The 16,111-nt window shown below is 34.4% G+C and overlaps 1 protein-coding gene across 6 annotated transcripts; it reads right to left on the bottom strand.

The window, feature by feature from the left end:
- Nucleotides 1-237: 237 nt before the first annotated feature.
- On the bottom strand, nt 238-6,228 carry LOC112039237 (aspartic proteinase Asp1). 6 transcript variants are annotated; one of them, XM_065777030.1, is made up of 10 exons: nt 5,901-6,228; nt 4,912-5,089; nt 4,053-4,171; nt 3,617-3,734; nt 2,862-3,082; nt 1,709-1,933; nt 1,470-1,608; nt 893-1,093; nt 719-788; nt 238-595 (listed from the first exon to the last, which is right to left on the bottom strand). In XM_065777030.1, the coding sequence occupies exons 2-10, from the start codon at nt 4,930-4,932 to the stop codon at nt 486-488; spliced, it is 1,224 nt and encodes a 407-aa protein (XP_065633102.1). In that variant the 5' UTR covers nt 4,933-5,089; nt 5,901-6,228; the 3' UTR covers nt 238-485. The 6 variants fall into 6 exon arrangements, with proteins under 6 accessions (XP_065633102.1, XP_065633103.1, XP_023927861.2 ...); XM_065777031.1 differs by having other exon boundaries at nt 4,943-5,089; nt 5,901-6,227; XM_024072093.2 differs by lacking the exon at nt 4,912-5,089 and having other exon boundaries at nt 4,053-4,168; nt 5,942-6,227.
- Nucleotides 6,229-16,111: the final 9,883 nt, after the last annotated feature.

Below are 16,111 nucleotides of genomic sequence, written 5' to 3' on the forward strand. Positions count from 1 at the left end.
TTTTTGTCGTGCATCCTACAATACTGATAACTATGATACAATGACCAAAAAGGCAATAAGTTGTCAATGTTGAGTTGAACTGATAAATAAAAGAATGATTGTTTAGTTGTGTAGATTGAATGAGATGTAACTAGTAGGAAGCATAGAAGTTATCATGCAATGATTGAAACCCTGTAAATGGCAATTGTAAAATTTCACATATTTGAAACTTTTTTTTTTTTTTGGGTGATGTCTATATATTTAAGTTCTCTTTTTATTAAATTATATATAATTTAAGTTTCTTATTGACCCTAGAAAGAAGTATATAAACTTTTACAGTTTCTACCATATACATATCAAATAGGAATACAAAGCACACTGCTTAGGCATATTTACGAGTGTAATATACAGAGAGGATACAATGACTATTCTCCTATATACGTAGCTAAGTAGCTCTTTGATGATAACAAAGACGGATTGATATGGATGAGAAGTTGACATTATCTTCAAAAGCTAGTAGTTTTAGACTTTGGAAGCCGATTGCAGTTTGCAGGCATCCATCCAATTAACTGTTTTTCGTTGTTGTAGATCACCACCTTATCTTGCATTGATATGTCTGCAAAAACACAAAACAAAGCGGACCAGAATATTTGGGAAGGAGGGGAGAGTATTGTTCAGTATGGTATGCTTGATACTATGTTCATGATTGTGCCCCATAAATTTATGTACAAACAATTACCTCCAATGATGTTCACATCCTGCCCTGCTTCTGTTCCATCTAGAATTCCCAAGCAAACATTTCCGTTGCGCTGGAATAGTAAGTTTGTAAATTTTTTGATACAAAGAGCCTAATCTACTTGCAACTGAGTCAGAAATGAAAAGCACATGGGGAGAAAACAAGGATGGGACTTACTGATATTATTAAATAAGCTTCAGGGGGCAGTTCAAACTGAGTTTTACCCTTCCCACCATTGGTGAACCTCAACGCTAAGGGCTTGAAGTATTTCCTGACATCTTGTAGGCTTTTGAATGGTCTTTGACCTTTCCAACAGAGTGGGAGAGTCTTGTCATCCAATGCTTCTCTTAAGGGCTTTCCAGTTAATTCCTTCTTCACCTACAAATACATATGACATTATATAAGAACCTTTTTTTTTTCTTCTGAATCTGTAGTGTAAATCTTTAAATCAAGAAGTTCTAAAAGTTTTGTAGTAAGCAAAATAATAACAGTATCAAAAATTTGCATCGATTTGGTGAATGGAAAATGGAAATAAAGAACGAATTTGAATACAAGAGAACTATGATGGAAGAGGAAAGGAAGTATCTATTGTAATTTTAGTAATTCAGGAATTTTGCAAGTAATTTAACAATTCTTAAAACAATTCAGAAATAATTTGAGGAAAATCTGAATCACATATGCCAGAGCCTAATCCATCTTATTAGTACAAATGCTGGCCGCATTTTAAAACACTATCAGAATGCTTTTCACTCACCAAAGAAATTAAAGCTTGATAAGCAGGAGAATTTAGGTAGGTGTAGGAGCTTCCACTGTCAAAAACTGTGAGTAACTTTTTAATTCCAGTAGTCTTCCCTCCAAATATGAGTTCCGCAAACCCAGGTGAATAATGTTTACTGACGTTTCACAAAAAGTGTTTGCAATAATGAGACGAAAATAAGAACTATAATGAGGACTGTTGAAATTGAATAGAGGGGATCCAGAATGAGTAATTACGGATGATCACGAGACATTGATGTCCACAGAACACGTGAAGAATCATAAAGGTCATCCCCAAAAAAGAGATATCCTCCACCTTGGAGACTTAAACAATGACCAATGACATTTTGCACCAAACCCTGCTTACTAAGCTGTGATACAATGCTGGACTTTCCTTTGCCAAGGCCAAGTACTCCGTCAAAAGGATGAGGAAAGGGACCAGGACTTTGATCATATCCACATCTGTAGGCAAGAAGAATTTCAGAGCACAGAAATAACAGTGCAACTCATAACTAACCATTTGTACTTATATACATCACATATCGTACACCTGAGAGCATAATAACAGCACTTTTTATCCAGCACTAGAGACACTTGGTTATAATCAAAAGTCAAACGCAAATATGCAATTCTGAATTACAAGTTAGCATCAAATAAGGATTGTGATCTATCACAGATGGTTTGACATAAAAATGTAGCGGGTATGGTCAGTTAAGTTAGATGAGAAGTAATTCAGTATAGAGTAATGCTTGGTTGCCATGTTAAAAATGACCTGCATACTTTGGAATGCACTCTTTTCATCTTAACAAGTTTTCTTGTTCTTTATTTCACCATTTCTGCTTCTTAAATTACAAATATGAACAGCCTGATCCATTGATGGGTTGCATTTCCAGGAAAAGAAATACAGAATTTGCAACTAACTGCTGAATTACATCTCTCTCTCTCTCTCTCTCTCTCTCTCAAATATATATATCCCAAGCAACTATTTGGTAAAAAAAAAAAGAAAAAGAAGGCAGGTACCTGCCTCATTTTTAGGAGTAGAAAAGAGCTTATCTTTTTTCTTTGTTTTGGTGTGGAGTTGAAAAGAGTCACCATTGTGTTACAGAGGTCAAAGGAGAAGTTCTCAGTTAATATTGCTACCATATGGAAGTAAAAGTCCCAAAGACAAAATGTGATTCAAATATTCTCATCATCATTTGGAAGAGATTTGTTCTTAGGCTGCTTTGACATGACCATTCGCAAATTAGTATGAGAAAAATTACAAAACTTTAATATGAAAAGCTTACTAAAACAATTCTATTCAAAAGCATAATTATCTTAGATTGGTTTGAAAACAATTTCCAGAAATTGAGAGTTTGTAAATGTAATTGAGATGAGCAAAGTAACCAACCCAAGGGCTAGACGAGGTTTCAATTGTTCTCCATTTATAAACTTGAAGGAAAAAGCATCCTTGACAAGAACACCAAAAGATGAACCGCCATCTGCATACTGAACCTCATATTCACATTGCTCTGGTGTTTCACATTTGCATCCGTGCAGGTGCAAGGATTTACAAAGAGGGTCCTTACAAGGTACCAGGTTTTTGCTGGGCCTGTAAAGTGGATGAGGTGTCTGCAAAGAAAAAAAAAGTTATCACATTGTCATGAACAGTTTGTTACTTGTAACTGTGTTTGTTTGAGAAAGCTTATTTTCATCAGTTTATTGTGTGAGAAGAAAAATATATGTTAAGAAAAAATATAGTTGTATCTAAAAAAAATTAGAGTTTTAATAAGTTTAACATAACCCAAATAAGCTGAATAATATGAAAATATGCTGTGGCAAACAGATATACTACATACATAGCATTTAGGACAATATGAGTTTCTGAATAAAATACAGGGGACAGCGGTAGTGGCACAATTTGACAGGAAAAAGACCCAAGAGTTAGAATATCATGACAGTGCAGAAGGGATACCAAGCAATGCATCAGGAAAATTATTCAAAGTGGCTATAATTTGAAGCTACATGAAAGTTATTCCATGATATAACTATATTAGTATAATCTCTCTTGTTTTCTTTACATAATATAACAATAAGCAGAGCTTAAGAAAAAGCAATGTACAAATTAGAAGAAAACAACATAGAGATCTTGTGACAGCAATTTACCTCAGTGCATTGGACACAGGGAGCATCACACTGGAGCCAAGTGAGGTCACTACCAGTGTCAGGGTCAAGAAAGTAAGGCTTTGATGGCTGGCCTATGTTGAGGGTAACATTATAGAACCTGAAAAAATCTTAGTGTTAGATTCAACACATTATACATCCTATGAGTTTGGACATATCATATTGAAATTGAATAATAACACAACTCCCTTTACAATTTTTTATTTTTTTATTAATCCAACAAAGAACATATCAAACTGGTAATTTAAAATATTAAATTCTTTTATTATTTTCCTCCTTAGTTTTAGTTATATACCTAAAAATGGAAAGCATGCATTGTAGAAGGTGAATACAGAATATATATATATATATATTCGTGATCCATAAAAAGTACAAGTGGGTGAGAATAATATATTATATACTATACAAGAATACATACCCCATAGGATACACGTTCCCATGAAGAGGAAACAAAATTGAGGACCCAACTCGGTTAAGCATCAGTAATGTCACTTGTGCTAATACTGGCAGCATAGACATCCTCTTATTCTGCCTCTGCTGTTCAAAATATGAAGCTGATGACTGTGAGGAGTGAGGCCAAACACAATAGTCTAATGCGTTTTAACATATCATATAGAAATTGAATGGTAACACAAAGTAACCTTTGCAATCATTTTTTTTTTTAAGAAATCCAACAATGAGAATATCAAACTGGTAAACACAGAGAAAAAAGAAAAAGTGATGGATATTTAGGATTTTTATTTTATTATTTTCCTACTTAGTTTTAGTTTTCTAATATAAAAAGGAAAGCACGCATTATGGAAGGTGAATACTGATTTGAGCAAACTTTTTTCTTTCAGTAAACAATAGACAAAAGTAAGAGGCTCCATTAAATTCATTTCACTATCATTAAAGATGACATCAGGCTTCCCTAAACAAACACAACCAGATGATAAATCATAAAATTGGTGTTAAGAACAATTACAAAGTAATATTAAATTTTGATTGAAGTGAATTTACATGCACTGCAGTCATTCTAATGGGATGAAAATATTCGGTAAATCCATAATTGTCTATGTCTACACAACAGGATGACAGTATTATGTGGTTGCAGACTACAACATACATAAGATTTAAAGAAGGAATAAAAAACGTATTGACAATGTCTTCCTCCCCCCCAGAATCGAAAAAGAAAGAAAGAACAAAGATTTCAATGTTGTTGCAGCCACTACTGAATGTTAAACAGAAGAATATTGCAGTGGACAAAAGAGAATGGTTGGGTAAGAAAGGCAGCGGACAAGCTTAAGATTGTCCAACATGAAGCATTACAGTCCAGCCATCCTCTCAAAGCCTCTACTTCAGCAGAAAAACCATTAGCTGCCACATGCCGGTCTTTTCTCTTCTGACACTTCAATCCTTGTTGGTTCAAGTAACTTCCTGGCAACTGACCCAAGGTCAGGCCAGCTCTTTCAGTTCCTGTCACAACGCCTCGATTACAGTCAGCTCTTTCAGGCCAAGTGAGTCAACTCTTGAGCAATCTCAGCAACAGACAATCGATACAATCAAAGAGGGCTTTCAAAATTCTGGCATCTAAGGTTTGGTGCAGTTTGCTATGGCAGTTTTTGTGATGCTGAGTTCAATTTAAAGCATTATTCCTACCAAATTACAAATGAACCTTAAGTAACAGTATATGAGATCTAATTTCATTGGCTGTTTAACATAATTTGGGGATGAACCATGCCAATGATATATTTTTCTAATCATGTATTTTCACCAAAACAATAACCTCTATTCAAACCATTCAAAGTAGGATAAGAATAACACACCAAGCACCCTAGTTTAAATTTCACAACATTTAAATCTTAGCACATAGATAAAAATAAAAAATAAAATAAAATCTAATACAACTAATAGGCATGTCATAATTCATAAACAGCGAATAAGAACCCACCTAAAACAATTCAATTCAATTAGTCTTTCAGCAAGAACAACAACAAAATCAAAATATCCAAATAATTTATTGTAACCCATCAAAACAACAACACAGCATCCCTATCTTTATTTCTCTTCCTCCTAACAACTCTTTCATGTATTAGGATTTAGGACTTACAGAATAAGAACAAAACATCAGTCAGGAATTTTATCAAGCAACTTATGTACACTGTAATTTATAAAAAAAAATTGACAAAACATCACTTTGGAATTTCATCAAACATATTGTGTGCATTTGCAATCTTTAATAAATCTGCCCCGAAAATTCAACAAAAAAACAAGTTCAAAAACTCACTGTGTAAATTGTGAAAAGTCAGAAAGAATCTTTTTTCGAACCTATAGAACAGATCCTGTTCAAGTAAGGTCGTACTCCCTTGTGCTGGCGTATGTCGGTGTGTGATATAAACTGAAGTTTGGCTTACTATCTGCTCGATATGGGACAGTGTTGTTTGGTTTGTCAGAATCCAAAACTACTTGCTCATTGACATATGTGCTCCCCGAGTTCCCCGGTGGGCAGCCACAGTCCAAAGGGTTTGGCTTTTCTTGTTTTATGTTTTTTCAATTTTTTTGTTAGAAGGAAAATAACATTAAACATTAATCCGAGGAACACCCGGGCGGTGACTTAAAAAACTACCGTTAACTCGGATTAAGTGGTTGTTAAACTCAAACCAGGTCTAGGAATTCAACTATTGGTTCAACTACTGAGTATGGGTGGCAAAATTGGACACGATTTGCGAACCTGACATGACACGATACGAAATTAGCAGGTTATAAGTTGAGATTTAATAGATTATTGTCATATTCAAGTTGACACGACTGATCTGTTTAATAAACGGGTTAGGTTAGTATTGAACATATACGACCCGTTTGACCCATCTGACTCGTTTAATTAAATGACATTTTACCAATATACCCTTCAAACTCTAGGTATATAAACTTATTAGCTGTTATGGTTTATTTTCTTTAACATATTGTGGTTGATTATTTGTGATATTGTGATATGTGTTAGTTTTGAATGATTATTTGTGATGCAATTACTCGTTAGTTCTTAATTTTATATTAAAAATATTTATTTGTTTGTTTTTTCATAATTTTTTTTTTTCATTTTGATAAAATCTGATAAACAGGTCGACATGACTGATCCGTTTAATAAATGGGTCGTGTTAGGATTGAGGAATTTTGACCCGTTTAATAAACATATCGGGTTAGTGTTGACATATATCGTCGAATACTCCTGAGTTGACACGACACGAATTTGACACGTGAACACGAATTGCCACCCTTAACACCGAGACATTGGTTGAGTTATAGGATTAAATAAGAAAAAATATAAATATAGAAATAAGTTTGACAAATCAAAAGTAAATACGGTAAAATTTTTTTTTTTTAAAATAAAATAAAATGCATACCTAAATTAGTAATTAAAATTAATTAGAAAAAAGTAGCCACATTTCACAGGTCGCAAGTAGCAACGCTAGAAAACAAAAAAATAAGAGGGTGTCATAAAATTTTAGTCATATCTTTGTTAAATAAAATCCTATCACATTACTCAAATTTACAGTAACAAAATCATATCTCAAACTCCAAAGTCACATTTCCTGCATATTGTATATCTCATTAGTTGCTCTCATGGATTACGATCTAAGCTTTATCTTCATTGAAAGTCCAGAAACAGAATGATATCCTTCGTTCTTCAACTCATTATAAAATACATCTGTTTTCGTTATGCTCCTCGTACATAAACGTGCAAATGGACCTATAAAGGTGATTTTATTTTAAATTAAAAAAATTGGTTTGGTGAAAACGACCCGCCTAGGTTACACCGACGGCAAAATACCCTCTAGGTTTTACAAGTTAAATTGCATAAAAACCTATAGAACAGATCCTGTTCAAGTAAGGTCGTACTCCCTTGTGCTGGCGTATGTCGGTGTGTGATATAAACTGAAGTTTGGCTTACTATCTGCTCGATATGGGACAGTGTTGTTTGGTTTGTCAGAATCCAAAACTACTTGCTCATTGACATATGTGCTCCCCGAGTTCCCCGGTGGGCAGCCACAGCCCAAAGGGTTTGGCTTTTCTTGTTTTATGTTTTTTCAATTTTTTTGTTAGAAGGAAAATAACATTAAACATTAATCCGAGGAACACCCGGGCGGTGACTTAAAAAACTACCGTTCACTCGGATTAAGTGGTTGTTAAACTCAAACCAGGTCTAGGAATTCAATTATTGGTTCAACTACTGGGTATGGGTGGCAAAATTGGATACGATTCGCGAACCTGACACGACACGATACGAAATTAGCAGGTTATGAGTTGAGATTTAATAGATTCTTATCATATTCGAGTTGACACGACTGATCTGTTTAATAAACGGGCTAGGTTAGTATTGAACATATAAGACCCGTTTGACCCATCTGACTCGTTTAATTAAATGACATTTTACCAATATACCCTTCAAACTCTAGGTATATAAACTTATTAGCTGTTATGGTTTATTTTCTTTGACATATTGTGATTGATTATTTGTGATATTGTGATATGTTTTAGTTTTGAATGATTATTTGTGATGCAATTACTCGTTAGTTCTTAATTTTATATTAAAAATATTTATTTATTTGTTTTTTCATAATTTTTTTTTTCATTTTGATAAAATCTGATAAACAGGTCGACATAACTGATCCGTTTAATAAATGGGTCGTGTTAGGATTGAGGAATTTTGACCCGTTTAATAAACATGTCGGGTTAGTGTTGACATATATCGTCGAATACTCCTGAGTTAACACGACACGAATTTGACACGTGAACACGAATTACCACCCTTACCACCGAGACATTGGTTGAGTTATAGGATTAAATAAGAAAAAATATAAATATAGAAATAAGTTTGACAAATCAAAAGTAAATACGGTAATTTTTTTTTTAAAATAAAATAAAATGCATACCTAAATTAGTAATTAAAATTAATTAGAAAAAAGTAGCCACATTTCACAGGTCGCAAGTAGCAACGCTAGAAAACAAAAAAAATAAGAGGGTGTCATAAAATTTTAGTCATATCTTTGTTAAATAAAATCCTATCACATTACTCAAATTTACAGTAACAAAATCATATCTCAAACTCCAAAGTCACATTTCCTGCATATTGTATATCTCATTAGTTGCTCTCATGGATTACGATCTAAGCTTTATCTTCATTGAAAGTCCAGAAACAGAATGATATCCTTAGTTCTTCAACTCATTATAAAATACATCTGTTTTAGTTATGCTTCTCGTACATAAACGTGCAAATGGACCTATAAAGGTGATTTTATTTTAAATTAAAAAAATTGGTTTGGTGAAAACGACCCGCCTAGGTTACACCGACGGCAAAATACCCTCTAGGTTTTACAAGTTAAATTGCATAAGTAGTCCAATTATACAATTAGATCAGCCTAAATATCAATTCATTAGATCAATAGTCCAACCAACTGAGTTAATCTAGGTTTTATAACTACCTCTCATGAACATGGTGTGTAATAGTTGTGTGGGTTCTTTTTTATTTTTTATTTTTGTTAAATAGCACACAGGCCCAAGTAGCCAAACAGGGATCTTGGGCCCAATACTTATTGTTTTAAGGGATTGGACTAGGTTCACTGCAGCTAAATTGGGCTGATTTCGAACCAAGTGGTGCATAAAGTGCGGATCCTACAACACATACATACTAACATACAAAAAAATATATACATATTGAATAGCAAGGAATAGTAAAGTATGAAATAATGAGGATAAAACATTAATGATCCTTAAGATAATATGGGATATTTCATTATTTTCTTAATTTTGTAATACATCATGTTCACTAGGACGTGTTACAGGTTCAAATAAGTTTAAAAATCATAGACTTGGATGGCTCTTCAAGCCTCTAAGACTTATGACGTTTGAATCCTTTTGAATTTAAGTGTGTTTTCTAGTGGCTGTTTGAGGATCTCAGACGGTGTTTTCCCTCTCTTTTCTCTTTTTTTGAATTCTAAGAGAGCTTTCTGAAGGATTTTTCCTTCAAATTCACTGTTCATGAATGCCTTTCATTGTTGGCTGCCCCTCCTTTTATAATGCCATCCTAGGGTTTCTGGGGTACCATTGATTCCCTCCATTTGCTCTCCTGGGTACAAGAACCAATGTTGTGTTAGCAACATTGGTAGCTGGTCCCTTCTTCATTCTTCACTATTTCCCTCTTTTGAGGCTCCCTCTTCAAATGCCCCTAGCTGACTTTCCCGTTTTGGGGGGTCCTAGAGGGCTGAATTTTGATTTTTCTTTTTCCAAGGCTTCTAAATTCCACCTCCACCTTTTGACTGCTTTTCCCTTTGTCATTTTTTCCCCCAAATGAGTTGATTCCTTTCCATCAGGTTGAAAGATCTCCAACCACCTTTCTTTATGGTCCATCTTCCTGGGTTCCCCGAGGTACCAGCCCTTTATTCATGGCTTGTTGGTTCCTAAGCCTTCTGATCCTTTTTTCTACATCATTGGGTCGCTGATGGGACATATCTGCCCTCGTTCTTCGTGTTTCTAGGCATACTCCCTTGAATTATCTCAGTCCTAACCTAGCCTTGCTATACATCTCGATGATCCTAGGCTCTTAGGAATCCCCAAGTGTCCTGGTCCAGTTTTCTCCCCGAGCTTTTAAGCGATTTTCTTACATTTGAGGGCTGGGCTGGACTTCTTCTTTCCTTTGTTTCGTGAGGTCCAAAGCTTGCCTATTCATGGGCTTAGATCCCTTCCTATGGACCTTTAATGGATTTGGGCCTTTCCCTTTTTTATTAAAAGCCCGAATGTTTTCTAGATTTCAATCCTTTGTGTTGTTCTAGGCGTTGATACAACATTGTGATATTTTGGACCTCAACAATAGTCTAACCAAAAGATTAGGACATCACTTCCTTATGTAAAAAATATAAAATAATTTAAAAAAAAAAAAATTTGAACCAAGATAATAAACTAATGATTATTACACAGTGTAATATGCTTTCAGTTCAAATTGTGAAATCATGTTTTCACCACTTTACAATTTGAACTAATAACATGAAATAGAGTGCATACGGTAATGTGTGATAAATTGTGTGCAACAAGAATTACCATTTGAACAATCCAAATTAAGGTTCACAACTCGCAATTGGCAAGCACTTATGCTGGTGGTAGAGGTGGCAACATTGGATACGACCCGCGAACCCAACATGACACGACACAAAATTAGTAGGTTATGGGTTGAGGCTTAATGGATTCGCGTTATATTCGGGTTGACATAACTAACCCGTTTAATAAATAGGTTAGGTTAGTGTCCATCACATGAAACTTGTTTTACCCATTTAATTAAATGAAATTTTACCAATATACCCTTTAAACCATAGGCATATAAACTTATTAATTGTTGTGGTTTATTTTCTTTGACATATTATGATTGATTATATGTAATATTGAGATATACTTTAGTTTTGAATTATTGTTTGTGATGCAGTTACTTGCTAGTTTTAAATTTTATATTAAAATATTTATTTATTTGGTTTTAAATAATTCATATAAATTTGTTTAATATTTTTTTTTTTTTTGGATAAAATCTTATAAACAAGTCAACACGACTGACTCGTTTAATAAATGGGTTGTGTTAGGGTTGAGGAATCTTGACCCGTTTAGTAAACATGTTGGGTTAGGATTGGCCCATATAGTCTAATACTCATGACTTGACATGACACGAACCTAACACGCAAATATGAATTACCACCCCTAGCTGGTGGAGTAACATAAACACCAAAATCAAGCTGTTGACTGCATTGAGCTTTAGCTAGAGTACCTGCACATCTATCGATTTCCCTGTAAACATGTTGGAGGTGTAATTACTCAAACTTCTGCATTAGCCACCTGCATTGATCCTACTAAGCTGGGCCACTACTAAGAATCAAGCTCAATTTCCAGATGTGCAATGCCCAAGTCAAAAGCTAAGGTCTTAAACAAGCGAGATTGATTTAACTTAGACAAAAAAATGTTACATACTGACATGTTTGTAGAACCAAAGTCACATTTCCTGCATATTGTATATCTCATTAGTTGCTCTCATGGATTACGATCTAAGCTTTATCTTCATTGAAAGTCCAGAAACAGAATGATATCCTTCGTTCTTCAACTCATTATAAAATACATCTGTTTTCGTTATGCTCCTCGTACATAAACGTGCAAATGGACCTATAAAGGTGATTTTATTTTAAATTAAAAAAATTGGTTTGGTGAAAACGACCCGCCTAGGTTACACCGACGGCAAAATACCCTCTAGGTTTTACAAGTTAAATTGCATAAATAGTCCAATTATACAATTAGATCAGCCTAAATATCAATTCATTAGATCAATAGTCCAACCAACTGAGTTAATCTAGGTTTTATAACTACCTCTCATGAACATGGAGTGTAATAGTTGTGTGGGTTCTTTTTTATTTTTTATTTTTGTTAAACAGCACACAGGCCCAAGTAGCCAAACAGGGATCTTGGGCCCAATACTTATTGTTTTAAGGGATTGGACTAGGTTCACTACAGCTAAATTGGGCTGATTTCGAACCAAGTGGTGTATAAAGTGCGGATCCTACAACACATACATACTAACATACAAAAAAATATATACACATTGAATAGCAAGGAATAGTAAAGTATGAAATAATGAGGATAAAACATTAAGGATCCTTAAGATAATATGGGATATTTCATTATTTTCTTAATTTTGTAATACATCATGTTCACTAGGACGTGTTACAAGGTTCAAATAAGTTTAAAAATCATAGACTTGGATGGCTCTTCAAGCCTCTAAGACGTGACGTTTGAATCCTTTTGAATTTAAGTGTGTTTTCTAGTGGCTATTTGAGGATCTCAGACGGTGTTTTCCCTTTCTTTTCTCTTTTTTTGAATTCTAAGAGAGCTTTCTCAAGGATTTTTCCCTCAAATTCACTGTTCATGAATGCCTTTCATTGTTGGCTGCCCCTCCTTTTATAATGCCATCCTAGGGTTTCTGGGGTACCATTGATTCCCTCCATTTGCTCTCCTGGGTACAAGAACCAATGTTGTGTCAGCAACATTGGTAGCTGGTCCCTTCTTCATTCTTCACTATTTCCCTCTTTTGAGGCTCCCTCTTCAAATGCCCCTAGCTGACTTTCCCGTTTTGGGGGTCCTAGAGGGCTGAATTTTGATTTTTCTTTTTCCAAGGCTTCTAAATTCCACCTTTTCAGACCCACCTTTTGACTGCTTTTCCCTTTGTCATTTTTTCCCCCAAATGAGTTGATTCCTTTCCATCAAGTTGAAAGATCCCCAACCACCTTCCTTTATGGTCCATCTTCCTGGGTTCCCCGAGGTACCAGCCCTTTATTCATGGCTTGTTGGTTCCCAAGCCTTCTGATCCTTTTTTCTACATCATTGGGTGGCTGATAGGACATATCTGCCCTCGTTCTTCGTGTTTCTAGGCATACTCCCTTGAATTGTCTCAGTCCTAACTTGGCCTTGCTATACATCTCGAGGATCCTAGGCTCTTAGGAATCCCCAAGTGTCCTGGTCCAGTTTTCTCCCCGAGCTTCTAAGCGATTTTCTTACATTTGAGGGCTGGGCTGGACTTCTTCTTTCCTTTGTTTCGTGAGGTCCAAAGCTTGCCTATTCATGTGCTTAGATCCCTTCCTATGGACCCTTAATGGATTTGGGCCTTTCCCTTTTTTATTAAAAGCCCGAATGTTTTCTAGATTTCAATCCTTTGTGTTGTTCTAGACGTTGACACAACATTGTGATATTTTGGACCTCAACAATAGTCTAACCAAAAGATTAGGACATCACTTCCTTATGTAAAAAATATAAAATAATTAAAAAAAAAAAAGTAGAATTTGAACCAAGATAATAAACTAATGATTATTACACAGTGTAATATGCTTTCAGTTCAAATTGTGAAATCATGTTTTCACCACTTTACAATTTGAACTAATAACACGAAATAGAGTGCATACGGTAATGTGTGATAAATTGTGTGCAACAAGAATTACCATTTGAACAATCCAAATTAAGGTTCACAACTCGCACTTGGCAAGCACTTATGTTGGTGGTAGAGGTGGCAACATTGGATACGACCCGCGAACCCAACATGACACGACACAAAATTAGTAGGTTATGGGTTGAGAGTTAATGGATTCGTGTCATATTCGGGTTAACATAACTGACCCGTTTAATAAATAGGTTAGGTTAGTGTCCATCACATGAAACTTGTTTTACCCATTTAATTAAATGACATTTTACCAATATACCCTTTAAACCATAGGCATATAAACTTATTAATTGTTGTGGTTTATTTTCTTTGACATATTATGATTGATTATATGTAATATTGAAATATACTTTAGTTTTGAATTATTGTTTGTGATACAGTTACTTGCTAGTTTTAAATTTTATATTAAAATATTTATTTATTTGGTTTTAAATAATTCATATAAATTTGTTTAATACTATTTTTTTTTTTTTTGGGGATAAAATCTTATAAACAAGTCAACACGACTGACTCGTTTAATAAATGGGTTGTGTTAGGGTTGAGGAATCTTGACCCGTTTAGTAAACATGTTGGGTTAGGATTGGCCCATATAGTCTAATACTCATGACTTGACATGACACGAACCTAACACGCAAATATGAATTACCACCCCTAGCTGGTGGAGTAACATAAACACCAAAATCAAGCTGTTGACTGCATTGAGCTTTAGCTAGAGTACCTGCACATCTATCGATTTCCCTGTAAACATGTTGGAGGTGTAATTACTCAAACTTCTGCATTAGCCACCTGCATTGATCCTACTAAGCTGGGCCACTACTAAGAATCAAGCTCAATTTCCAGATGTGCAATGCCCAAGTCAAAAGCTAAGGTCTTAAACAAGCGAGATTGATTTAACTTAGACAAAAAAATGTTACATACTGACATGTTTGTAGAGACAATCTCAATTAATTGCTTTGTGCAAAGTTAAAAAGAGAAGTGAATGTTGATGATAACCCAATTGCAACTACCCCTTTTAATATTTCCTTAAGGAGAAGAGGAAATGGGAGCGAGGATGAGAAGTGATGTGTCTGTACTTTATACTAATTTACCACTACTCATCCTCTTGATATTTGATATTATCATTTTCATCAAAAATGGTTTTGGTGGAAAAGAAAAAAAAAATACAAGTACTCTTTTCATATTTTCATCCCTCTTCTCCTCTTTCCTCCATTTTTTCCTCATTGCTCTTGCTAAACACAAATTATGGAAAATCACTAGTCATTCTATCCTCTATCTTTCATCCTCCCAACCTAGCATTAGCTTGACATTAACTTTACCTCTAGTTTCATTCACTAAAACTATATTGTTGGGTTAAAATAGATTAACCTCAGTTAATTAATTCAATTATCAAAGTTGATTAATTATGTCAATTTACATATAAATCGTGGAGGCACCAAAAAATCACCAAATATACTAAATGCAGCGGAAATTAAATTGACGCTGTAATTTGTTGACAAATGGGGAAAACCTCTTGCAAGGCAAAAACCCCACCGGGTGAATTTAAGATAACCACTCCAAATAATCCACTAATCACTAATTAAGTGGGTGCAAGTATGAGGAATCTTACCACTACCCTAGCCTATCTCAAAATACCAACCTACAATTGAACTTTTGCTCCAATACCCAATTGGACTTGATATTGTAGTAACCTTCTTTCATTTGTTGCACAAATCTCAAATCTGTGACTAACTCTTTTGCATAGATCCTAGCACGTAACTAACTCCAACAACTTGAATGATTGTTGTTGACTGCAAAGTTCTTCACTTCATCAACAATGAAGATTAGAAAGCACTTAGTTACAAAACCCTACGACGTACAAACGCAATTGCTTCATATAGAGTATATGAGTTCTAGGTCTTTGTTTCCGTACATAATGACTTTTAAAATAAGCCTTATATGACTAGAGTTGTGAAAAAAGAAATCCTAATCAAACAAGACTTCATGGGCCGAATTTCAAATTTGGAAATTCTGAAATCATTGATCTCAATAGATCAAGCTTGTGTCGAACTTCTCCATTAATCCTCGATAGCAGAATCTGTCGAGCTTGTGTCAAGACTTAATGAAACAGCTTTTTTTCACTTGTTTCTTGGATCAACCTTTATGTCTGTAATGAAACCACTTGATATGTTTGAACAACATACTTCGTGATACATTAAACACAACTTAAATTTATCCAATTATAAGTAAAGTACGTTTAGTCAAAGGATTATCTAATTACATAGAAAATATGACCCTAACATATATCATCAGCAAAAAGCATACACCAAGGAACTTCCACTTGAATCCAATTATTGAGCTCATTCATCTCTATGAAACACCAATTTTTGTTTGTCATTTTAAAGGAAATTTGAAAACCAAAGATAAAATGATAAAACATAATGATAGAAACTAAAAGTTAAGAAATGATTGCCACACAAATTTGTATATTATTTCACATTTCTAGT

The sequence above is a fragment of the Quercus suber genome, unplaced genomic scaffold (genome assembly GCF_002906115.3).
Source record: "Quercus suber isolate HL8 unplaced genomic scaffold, Cork oak 2.0 scaffold_147, whole genome shotgun sequence".
NCBI classification, from domain to species: Eukaryota; Viridiplantae; Streptophyta; class Magnoliopsida; order Fagales; family Fagaceae; genus Quercus; species Quercus suber.